At 36.0% G+C, this 12,269-nt stretch overlaps 1 protein-coding gene across 1 annotated transcript in view; it reads right to left on the bottom strand.

Moving 5' to 3' along the window:
• LOC123314441 overlaps positions 1–12,269 on the bottom strand; it is a 225,887-nt gene that overhangs the window by 51,661 nt on the left and 161,957 nt on the right. The window contains exon 5 of the mRNA XM_044899732.1: positions 2,702–2,940. Coding sequence (XP_044755667.1) covers positions 2,702–2,940 — 239 coding nt within the window. The remainder of the gene's footprint in view (positions 1–2,701; positions 2,941–12,269) is intronic.

Genomic DNA, 12,269 nt, shown 5'->3' with positions numbered 1-12,269 from the left:
TCTGAAGCACTCTTTTAAAGGAAGATCTGACGAGTCACAATAGAAACAGTGACGATTGTTGCTGAAATAAATCGACAAAGATTCGAAGTCACATCGGCATATAAAAGACCCCCAAATAACTTATTGGGAGAAGAAATCAACAACTTACTAGATGGAACAAACCCGAAAATATGCATCGGAGATTTTAATTGCAAATCTCCAGAATGGAACAGCAGGATTGAAAACAGAAATGGCAGAAAACTGGAAGATCTCGCTGAAAAACATGATGCTATCGTTATTGGACCTGAAGAACCAACGTACCTAGCATTCGGAAATGGATTACCAGATATAATTGATATCGCAATTATGAAAAATATCGCTAGTGAATTCTCGATAGAGTCCTTGTGGGACGGAACCTCTAACCACAACCCCATCGAATTAAAAATAGGAGAAAGGCCAAGAAGAGATCTAATGCAAACAAGAGAATACACCTATTGGACTAAATATAGCCATTTGATACAATCGGAGGTAACAGAAATACCAACAATCAACACACCGAAAGACCTAGAAAGAGCAGTTGATAAACTAGAAAAGAATATACTAGATGCCTACAAAAAGAGCACAAAGAAAATAACGAGACCAGCACCGATACATCCACACGGTGATACACCCAGAGAAATCAAAGATCTCATCAGGGAAAATCGGAGACTAAGAAAAACTTACAGGCTCAACAAAACAGATAAAAATAAGACCTGATGACGATAATGATGATCTGGAAGAACTAGTTGAGAACAACGAAGAAGGAATGGACGAACCACCAGTAGACGACAAAATAGAAAAACCAACATCTCCATTCGAAATAAAGGAGATAATCAGAAGCTTGAAAAAAGCTCCCGATAAAATAACGAATATTATGTTGAAGAAATTACCTAGAAAAGGTACAGCTGCTCTCACAAATATTGCAAACGGTATAATGAGGACTGAACACTATCCGAAAAAGTGGAAAACTGCGGAAATCATAGTGTTCAACAAACCAGGCAAAGATAAAAAATTCCCCTGAAACTACAGGCCGATAAGTTTATTGTCCGCCCTAGGAAAAGTAGTAGAAAGAGTAATCGCTAGGAGGCTTTCAGAAGAAACTGAAAATCTAAATCTCATTCCAGCAGAGCAATTCGGATTCAGAAGAGATCACTCAACAGGACAGCAATTACTGAGACTCACAGAATACATAACAGAAGGATTCCAAAATAAACAAGCAACTGGTCTTGTACTACTAGATGTCGCCAGAGCATTCGACAGAGGCGTGAAGGATTGATTTACAAAATGAGATATGCTGGATATTCAATCAAACTGTGCAAGTTGATTAGGAATTATTTGGGGAACAGAAGATTCTACGTGAAAGTGGAAGGAGAAAACTCCACAACCAGATATATGGAAGCAGGGGTGCCTCAAGGGTCAGTACTTGGGCCGTTACTGTATAACATATATATTCACGATATACCAAAATCTCCAAGGACTATGCTGACACTATACGCCGACGACACGGGAATCGCAATGCGACATCGCAAGCCAGAAATCATAGAAGGAATATTACAAGAAGCTATATATGAAATAAATGACTGGTGTATCAAATGGAAAATAAAGCTCAACGAAAAAAAGAGCCAAGCGATATTACTGCAAAAGAGGAGACTGAGACTACAACAAATCTAGAGGTAGATGGAGAGCCCCGTGTTTTTCACGGTCGCAGATTCCCCCTGCTATAAAAAAAGTGTGTCATCTTTAACTCTTCAAGGATGCTGCAGATGAACAGAATATGTTAAACCGTCATCAGTGCTCCTGCACCTGCGGCACCGGGAACATCCAGTCAGTCCCATTGTATTTCAGTGTTCATAAAACAAATGGTCAGTCATTGCTACAGTCCCCGGACTCAGCTTTTTCCTCTCAAGAGCTAGGAGTTTTTGGACCTCAGGCACAAAGAACTGTCTTTCAATGAGAAGCTTCGTTTGCCTGAGACCACCTAGCGTACTCCATTCAGAGGAAGATTTCCTGTCTAGCCAACTATTAAAGAAGTTCTTAACAAATTTACGATAGATAGGCTGCGGCGGTCCTGCACCAACAAAAGCTGAGCGGGCTCCCCCCGCTTGAGTATGTCTGCCTTGTCGTTTCCCGGAAGTCCCGCGTGCGCCGGATACCAGATAGCAGAGACAGATTGTCTCTGCCAGATAGCTTCCACATTGTTATCTGAGTCCAGCTCTCGCAGAGCCTTCCCGCATTCCTCTACTAGGTGTGAGTTATCCCTTTCCTCAGAAAGAGATTTCAAAGTTCCCTGACTATCACAACAATTCTGATACACACGTGCATGAGAAGAATTCAAAAATATAAACAATAGCTCCAACAATATGTTTTTACGATATTCTGATATTTTAATGTGTTGATTCTTGGTCATTTTAGTTGTGATATTTTAAAATAGATTTTGTTTTGTAGGGGACAAAAATGTAATATAGTTAAGATCTGCAAATATGCATAAATGCTCTGCGATATGAAAACATATCAACATAGAATTGATGTTATACGTCTCAATTTGTTTTTCAATTCGTACACCACGGGTGTGCCGATAAATTTCAGGTGGGTATGATGAAATAAATATCCATGTGTTGAAGCCTAAAATATTGAGTGGAGATTCGTTCTTCAAAAATTCTTATATACGTATAATAAAGCTTACTATTCAACAACAAACTGCTTGATCATTAGAAGCAGACAGGAATTGATGAACACATTCTGGGTATTTTGGTCAATGGCTAGTTTATGTTTATCCAAATACTGCAGCCATTCATTCTTGATCTGGAGGTACTCTTCATTCTCGAAATCTTCAGACGTATACTCAATTTGATCACAATTACAATCGTGAGCACATAACTCAGGCTCAAATGGTTTCCAGCCTTTATTGGGATCTTCCATATCCTTGAAAAACATATGAAATATAAATTGGGTAGTATGGGCCGTATAATCATTCGTTTCAATCAAAGAGCTAGATCAATGTCTATGATAAAAATGTTGGGAAATAAAAAGACATACCAACAAATTCGCTGCCTGAGTATTATAAGGTTGTATGATACAAAAACAGGAAAATGAAAAACGACTTTGAATATTTGGAATAATAAATTTTATAATTTATGCAGTATGCTTGCCTCGGTTTCATATTCAAGAAGTAATAAGCTGCTAAACAAGGAAATTCTTAGTATAAGAGGATATAATTATCCATATTCATTGAAAAAATGAAATGACATATAACCTTGTGGATCTTTTAAAAAAAACGAAATGCATGAACATGTAACATAAACCTTGGTAACAGTATCTGTTAATGATTCTCATCAATTTCTTTAATTTTTCTTGTCTGGCATTTTAGAAAAAATGTGAACTTAAAAGTTTTTATCCACCTCCGACATCCACCTGTACATAGATTTTAACTCTTTCACTTTGTTTTGCGCTAGTTTCATTTTAGTATCATTTTTCTTTATTAATATTGGTATTTCTTCAATTTCGACAGTTACGTTTCTTCTTATAGTCCGTTGTCTTAAACTGATGATTTAATATTACTGTTCATTAAAAGAGGTTCGGAAACAGAATTCTGCATTATAATTAAATTTCGACGAATATCACGAAAAATCTAAAAAATCTTGCTCTTTCATCTGAAGTATGGTATAAGGCTTTTTTGTATTCACTTTCAAAATGACTCTGAAGAGCGAAAATAGAGAAAAATATTCCGATTTTCTCAAAGTACGTTCAATGGCACAATGAACTGAATCGACCTCTTGAATGTAAGAGTGCCCAGGTACAGAAAACGCAGCTGTCGCTCCACAAAATAAGTTCTTCCAATAATGAATAGTCTTCTAGAACTCTCCTCAGGATTCTGTGAAAGGCACTAGCGATATCATTTCCAGCCCGACCATGCATTGCCTCTGACCATATTGCGCAAAAAACAGTACGGTTTATGGAAAGGTGAGCTGTCATATTATTAACTTGCTTTTATAGAAGAAACTTTTCACGTCTCTTGCAGGTTAACACTTTTTCTAAGTCAAAACACAGTACTGCCTTTTTTCAACATCCTTTTTTTCTTCTTGTCTCATAAAAACCGTTTCTTGCAAGTGCTTTTTATATTCATTTCTTTTTACTTCATTACGGGTGTTTTCTTTTTGTAGGCGATCTATTTCTGCACAGATATCACACAGATCTTTTGAAGGCTTACTGAACGAATAATTGAATTCGGTGCAGAATATTTTACGATAGACGTTAATTTTAACTGGGGCCAAACCTTTCTCTCCCTTATGAAATCCTCATACATTTCGTACATTTTTCGAATTGACAGGATGACAGGTCAATTCTATGTACTGTCTTTCAATATCAGCCCGACAATAATGGCTCTCTACTACAGGGAACAATTTGATGTGCTCTCTTACAGAATTTACAGCTTTATCTGAGGTAGCTTTTTTCCTGTACGTTCCCTGTATACTTTTTCGAAGGGTATTGGTTTCTGTCGAATGTTTGTGAACGGTATATACCTATGGGATTCTGACTGATACCAAGTGTTCCAAGTGTTACAGTTAAATGGTTTACAAATTTGTATTTTCTTATTACTTAAAATAAAGAAGAATTTAAAAGTTTTAGCTTTTTCAGAGTTTTTATCATTCTCTTCCTTTCTTCTTCGCTGTGGAATACTCATCTCTATTGTGCTCAAAATATACATTCTTTTTTCACTACTATCAAGCTTGTAATAATCGGAAAATAATTGCTTTCTCTCTTCTTCACTCATATTTTTGGCACATTTAGAAAAGCATTTGTCCAAGCAGTCTTTATGTGTTTTTATTTTTCTACATGGTCTCAACTTCTTTCGTGATGAAATATATTCTAACCCTCTGTCAAATTTTTCTTTTCGTATGTTATATGCCCACCTCTCTGGATTTCAGTTCTCTTTCGCGTAAGTTTTTTTTTCCATCTCTTGTGCACAGTCATAATTTTGCTGCGAATGAGTGAGCTGTGAGTGAGAATTTTCTCTTCATCTTCAAATGTTTCCTTATTTTCATTTGAGGGGTTGCCTCTTACGGGTACTTGTTTTATATCGGTTGTGGAATCTTTATTTTCCAGTTCTGTCGTATCTGATTTTTCGGAATACATTTCTATAGAGCAGCGACACTGTAAGAAAACAACAGTTGTTAATAAGAAAACAAAATTGTTAGCAGATCGTCGGAACTGCGGTCTGTCATATGTGCAGAAAAGTGAGATAACCTGTATTTAAAGTTTGCGTTAACGAGAGACCTTACTGAAACACATCATCACATCACATGCACCAATCAAAATGAAATCTTTGAATTTTAATACTTTACAACCCAATATTATATAACATATTTAGGCAATATTAGTGACCATAAACTTACCTAGTACTATTTTCGGCCATTATATCACTTACTTTTTGAATAAATTAGCCGAGCTTTGAGAAAATTTGTCAAACTCGAGACGTCACATGTTTCTATCTACTGCATAGAACCACGATATTCCGAGTTGAAGGAAATTTACCACAATTGCATGGGATACAAAGTCCTATGTTTAACATAGACCCATGTTGCTTTCTTTTCATATTTTGAAAACATACACAATTGTTTTTCCATTCATTTTGAAGATTTCTGTGCATTCATTTCAGTTTTGGAAGGGTTTTTGGGTGCTTTGTGATATATAGAGTTTGTGTCTTATCTGAGTGGTCGTACGGAAGTTATTAAATTGGGTACTAGAATTTCAAAAGCCAAGAGCGTATCAAATGGAGTCCCTCAAGGTTCAGTTCTTGGGCCATGCTTTTCATATTGTATACCAGCCAATTTGTGAAGTTCATTATTCACTGCAGGGTTCATATGTATGCGGATGACTTTCAGCTCTTCATAGATTTCTCAGTTGACGAATTGAATAACGAAGCCATCGGACTCAATGAGGACTTGCATCGATAATGGGATATTGCTGGAAGACATGGCCTGTCTTTGAATCCCAAAAAATCATTTGCCCTGGCTTTCGGCTCCAAAAAAAAAACAAACAGCTCGTTAAGGATAACCTCAGACCAACTGTAGCGAACAATGTTATCGGATTTGTCGATAGTGCACGAAATTTAGGGCTGATTCTGGACGATTCGCTGAGGTTTCGCGAGCATGTGGAGAGCACTGTTCGGAGAGCTTATGGAGCTTTAAGAGCGTTATATGCGCACAGATCTTATTTACCAATCTATACCAAAAAACTTCTGTGTGAGTGTCTGGTCTTATCTAATTTCAATTACTGCTCTCCTGTGTCCAGTTTCTGTTTGGATCAGGACTCTCTCGGTCAAATTCAACGTGTCCAGAACAGCTATATAAGGTTTATTTTCGTAATTAGAAAATTTGATCATGTATCCCATAAGTTTGTTGAGTTGAGTTGGCTTCCTATGAGACTTCGTTTTAACTTTCATGCGCTTTGTACATTCCATAAAATAATCGTAAATAAAAAACCACCTTATCTCTTCAATAGGTTGTAGTACAGAACTGATGTCCACAATGTTAACATTAGACATAGAGGCTTACTTACATGCCCTCACCATCGAACCTCAACCTTTCAGAGAAGTTTTAGATACAACTTCTATAAATTGTATAATGAGATTCCTTACGACTTTAAACAACTTAAAGATAGTAGATTCAAGAATAAAATCAGAGAATACTTGCTCAATGGTTGGGTATAACACTTTTCAGTCTCCGAGGAGGCAAGAAAATGAATAATATATTTTTTTTCCTGTTTTACTTTTTGCACTATTAGGGTGAACGACATAGTCATTGGACACTTAAGAAAATTTCGTTAGTAAAGTTATGAAAACTGCCTAAATTTGGGGATAATCTATGATATAATGATTTAAAACGATACTAGAATGTATGATTTAAAGGTTATTTGTGTAATTATGAACAAAATAGAAGGTATTTAATTTTTATCACATTTCAATGAACAAGTGGGCGAAAAATATAGTTATTGGACATATTATACAGTTATGGGACGAGAGTTGTACAGTCATTGGACAATATGTATTTTATTTATTTTCATTAATGTAATACAACTATAAACGAAAACTAACTAAAATTCTAATGAGTGTTGTAATAGTGTTTGTATTCTGCCAATAATATATTGACATCTTCAGTGTCTTCATCGGAATTTTCAACGTTCTCGTCTTCTGAACTGTTGTAGGATTCCCGATAGCACAAGTGACATAAATATAAATCATTATCCATATCATCCGGTATATGTATTTGATGGCTCTTTGGTAAACATTTCTTATGAAATATTTTCGAACATTCGTCGCACACCAAGTCCTTTTGTGCATGAACGCGCTGTTTGCAACTACCGCAGCAATCTGAATCTGCAAATAAAGAGCGAGTTGCCGTTTGAATTTTATCCAAGTTAATCTCAGAAACATTTGAAGTACATTTTGAAGTTGATGCTTCTGGTATATTCTTGCGCTTTTTGTTTGTTTTTTGTCCTCCACCTTTCTTGTTTTCCTCCCTTATTCTCTTCTTTTCAGCCTTTTCTTCTTCTATTTTTCTCTTTTTTTCTTTTTTTTCTCTGAACATTTGCTTATACTTTTCCGAAGTTATAGCAAATGGTTAGCGCTCCGTTTCACGTTTTCCTTTACGTTCTGGAGTTTTTGGCCAAACTAAATATTTTCCAAATGCTGTATTATCAACAATTTTAAAAGAAGGGCTTGCTTCGGACAGGGTCTGATTGATGATTTCTCTGTTACTCTCAACTTGTATCTCTTCGGGTGTGTTTACCTCTTGGGTATTTTCATAAGATTGATTTTGAGTAATTATAACTTGACTTTGATTTTGATCTTCAGATTCATTCGAATTTTGAAAAGATTTCCAAATTTTGTACAGTAGACAAAAATCTTTCCGGTTTTCTTCACTTAGACTTAGTTCTTCAAATTTTCGAAATTCCCCGATTTTTTCTTCACCCACGATGTTTTTAAAATGTTCATATGTGATAGTGGAACGGGCTGTGAGGTCTTGATTGTTACATTCAGCAACCTTTTGTTTACCAAGACATTTGGAGAAGTCAATGTTTTCTACATTGAATGGACAAAGTCCACATACTCTAAAACCATTGACAAGGGTTTCTGGATTTATGGCTGTGTTCACCACATTTTCCAAAATAGAAGCAAAATTCAATTTAGTCACCACTTCATTAACATTTTCGTTACACCAAGCCCTAATTGCTTTCTTCCAAGCAAGTTTAATTGGACGAAAAACAGCTACATCGGCAGGTTGCAAAATTCGAGTCGCATTTGGGTATAGTGCAACCAGTTCAATTTTCAATTCAGAGCATAACTTGCTTACTTCATATGTAAGATGTGTCTTATGACCGTCTAAGAAAAACACAACCGGCAACACAATATTCTCTTTTATTAAATATGGATGGAAAATATTGGCAATGTATTAAAAAAAAACTTCTGAGGTCATCCAACCATTTTCGCTTCCCGTAGGTACATTGGATGCAATTTTCTCAGGGATCCTCTTATATCCATAAATAATCATAGGTGGACATGATTTTCCACTGGCCGAGAACGTAAACATGACGGTAATATTTTCCTTCGAGCTGCCATGTTCTACAGTAGGTATACACATTTTTTTCTCCTTTGCATGCTAGTACCTTTCCGGTGCTAGGACATAATTGAAAACCTGTCTCGTCACCATTGAACACTCTTGAAGGATCTTGAATGACAGCTTGGAGATCGTTTTCTGTTAAGTACTGGGAGATTTCGTGGTACCACTTTCGTATGTCTTTTTCGCTCACGCATGAACTGGCAAATGTTAAAGCTTCACTGGTTCTTTGCACAATCTCAGGATGCCGTTTCAAAGAAGATATTGTTCTTGTATTTATTATTATTACTCGGGATGGATTGCACACATAATTTTTTATTCATATAAAAACAAGGGCTAAGTAGTAGAACACCTTTGGGTGAACTTCCCCTTGAGATTTCTGTAAGAGAAATAAAGGCCTTATTTATTTATTTATTTATTTAAGAAGAGGAAAGCTCCCGGAAGCGATAAAATAACGAATGTTATGTTAAAGAAATTGCCTAGAAAAGGTATAGCCGCTCTAACAAATATCGCGAATGGAATCATGAGGACAGAACACTACCCAGAAAAATGGAAAACAGCGGAAGTCATAGTATTCAATAAACCATTTGAAGAGAAGAAGTTCCCACAAAACTACAGACCGATAAGTCTACTGTTGGCGTTAGGAAAATTAGTAGAAAGAATTATCGCCACGAGGCTAAATGAGGAAACCGAAAATCTGAAACTAATACCACCAGAACAGTTCGGATTCAGAGGAGAGCATTCAACAGACCAACAATTATTAAGGCTCACAGAATACATTACAGAGGGATTCCAAAATAAACAAGCTACAGGTCTTGTTTTACTAGACGTCGCCAGAGCATTCGACAGAGTATGGCATGAATGATTAATATATAAAGCCCGTTTGCAACAGCCGAGAATTCTCTAGAAAATTTACTCGAGATTTCATGCGCCGTGAATTATGTACCGTTACATACGCACTTTCGGTAGAATTCTCTGTTCAGTTGCGTACTAAATAGTCTCCGCCCTTTTCTTGCGAGAATTTTGTAGAGAATTCTCCAGAGAATTCTCGGCTGTTGCAAACGGGCTTTAGATGAGATGTGCTGGATATTCAATCAAACTGTGCAAGTTGATTAGGAATTAGGAATGAGGAATATTTTCGGCCATTATATCACTTACTTTTTGAATAAATTAACCGAGCTTTGAGAAAATTTGTCAAACTCGAGACGTCACATGTTTTTATGTACTGCATAGAACCACGATATTCTGAGTTGAAGGAAATTGACCACAATTGCATGGGATACAAAGTCCTATGTTTAACATAGAACTATGTTGCTTTCTTTTCATATTATGAAAATATACACCATTGTTTTTCTATTCATTTTGAAGATTTCTGTGCAAAAATTTTAGTTTTGGAAGTGTTTTTGGGTGCTTTATGATATGTAGAGCATTGTTGTGGGAAAATTGCCAATTTTTCAATTTTGTTACATACAACCTTGTGAAAAAGTGACTTTCTTTGCAGGTTTTCAGCCTATGACTTCATAATTCGAAAAAAATCGAAAAACTTCATCAATAATTAATTTTACATAGGTCTCTCTACAAGAGCACATCTATTTCAACATTCTATATTCTATACAATCCTTTCTATATTTAATCATCATTTGAAGTTATTTTCAGGATTTGAGTTCAATTTCATCGATAATTGATTGTGAGTTACACGCTTCTTTCTATAGTTCGATATGATATAATTATAATATATGATACAGGGTGGGCTTTTTAAAACGAAACAGATGAGATAACGTGCGCAATAAATTTATTTCGAGAAAATGCTCAGACACGTCGGTTTTTACTTCGAGGGGGACAACTTTTAACTACAAATCCACAAATATATCCTTACTGTTAGAACACCAACCCCTATATTTTGAATAGGAAAGATAGGGTGAGTGATATCTCATTTGAAAAGACTTTTTATCCTGAATTCAGCGTATTAATTTTTCTCTCATTTAATACATTCGTTTTCGAGATATTCAATTTTGAATTTCGTACAATACCAGTCATTCCGCTCACCATGCTATGTGAAATCATCAATTATTCGACTAATTCATTCTGTGGTGACGATGGTAACCGTTAATTGTCAACATCAGACAACGAAATGATTATTATTGGTAATAACTTTCTTCAACAATTAAGGTGAAAATGATTTATTCTTTTTCAGAATTGATAACCCAACTAGTATTAGTGATATCGGCCAGTTTTCTCGTGCTCAATGTCGTATCAGCCGTAACTTGTTCTAGAATTTCACTAACATCATCTTCATTTCTTACACTCTTTTCACGGTTGGGATTTTTCATCTTATAGGCCACTCATCCAGTTTCCTGAAATTTTTTACAAGTTCTTAAACGAAATTTCTGCAGATGTGCTTTTTTGGGTGCAATCGATTGAATAAATCTGCTGTACAATTCCCGCATTCGTTATTCTTAAAAAATAAAGAAATAATTTCAATTCTCTCTGAAACAGAATAAACCATTTTCACCTTAATTGTTGAAGAAAGTAATTACCAATAATAATTATTTCGTTGTCTAATGTTGACAATTAACGGTTACCATCGTAACCACAGAATGAATTGGTCAAATAATTGATGATTTCACATAGCATGGTTAGCTGAATGACTGGTACTGTATATTTCGAAAACGAATGCATTAAATGAGAAAAAATTTATATGCTGAATTCAGGATTAAAAGGCCTTTCAAATGAGGTATCACTCACCCTATCTTTCCTATTCAAAATTTAAGGGTTGGTGTTCTAACACTAAGGGTTGAAGCGATATAGTTGTGAATTTGACCTTAAAAGTTGTTCCCCTCGAAGTAAAAATCGACGTGTCCGAGCATTTTTTCGAAAAAAAAATTTATTGTCCCCGTTATCTCGTCTGTTTCGTTTTGAAAGGCCCACCCTGTGTATATAATAATAGTAATGAAAAGTGATAGTGCCTTAACGGCAATGAATAAAATAATGAGGATAAATTCAGATGCATACCACCCGACGATATGAATTTCGACAAGTGTTACGATCTGAATTGAGCTAGCCAATTTTTCATCGTCAAGGCCCCCAAATGGAGTACGCTCCACCGAAGAAAATCAGATGCTGACCATGGTTTCGGCCTCATTTGGCCTCATCAGAGCAACATAGCATTTTTCCACGGTGGAGAACATTGAATAAAGTTCCATCAATTCCAAACGTTCTCCACCGTGGAAAAATGCTATGTTGCTCTGATGAGGCTAAATGAGGCCGAAACCATGGTCAGCATCTGCTTTTCTTCGGTGGAGCGTACTCCATTTGGGGGCCTTGACGATGACAAATTGGCTAGCTCAATTCAGATCGTAACACTTGTCGATATTCATATCGTCGGGTGGTATGCATCTGAATTTATCCTCATTATAATAATAGTGTTTCCTAAAGTGTTCGACCCAAAATTTTTTCTTAATTGAAATAGGATGTAGCTATGATATATTCAGATATCTTTTTCTTCTCCTGTTGACTGTTCACAGCCTGTTTCATTGTAAGCTTCTTCTGTCCTTCTTTTATCTGAACGGGTTTTGGAGTCTCCCTCTTCTTTTCCTGCTCTCTAGGTTGGGTCTTCGCTACTTCCTGAATTTTTTG

The sequence above is a fragment of the Coccinella septempunctata genome, chromosome 5, assembly GCF_907165205.1.
Source record: "Coccinella septempunctata chromosome 5, icCocSept1.1, whole genome shotgun sequence".
In the NCBI taxonomy this organism is placed as follows: Eukaryota; Metazoa; Arthropoda; class Insecta; order Coleoptera; family Coccinellidae; genus Coccinella; species Coccinella septempunctata.
The sequence above is the reverse complement of the archived record's forward strand: the minus strand, read 5'-3'. Positions and strand labels throughout refer to the sequence as shown.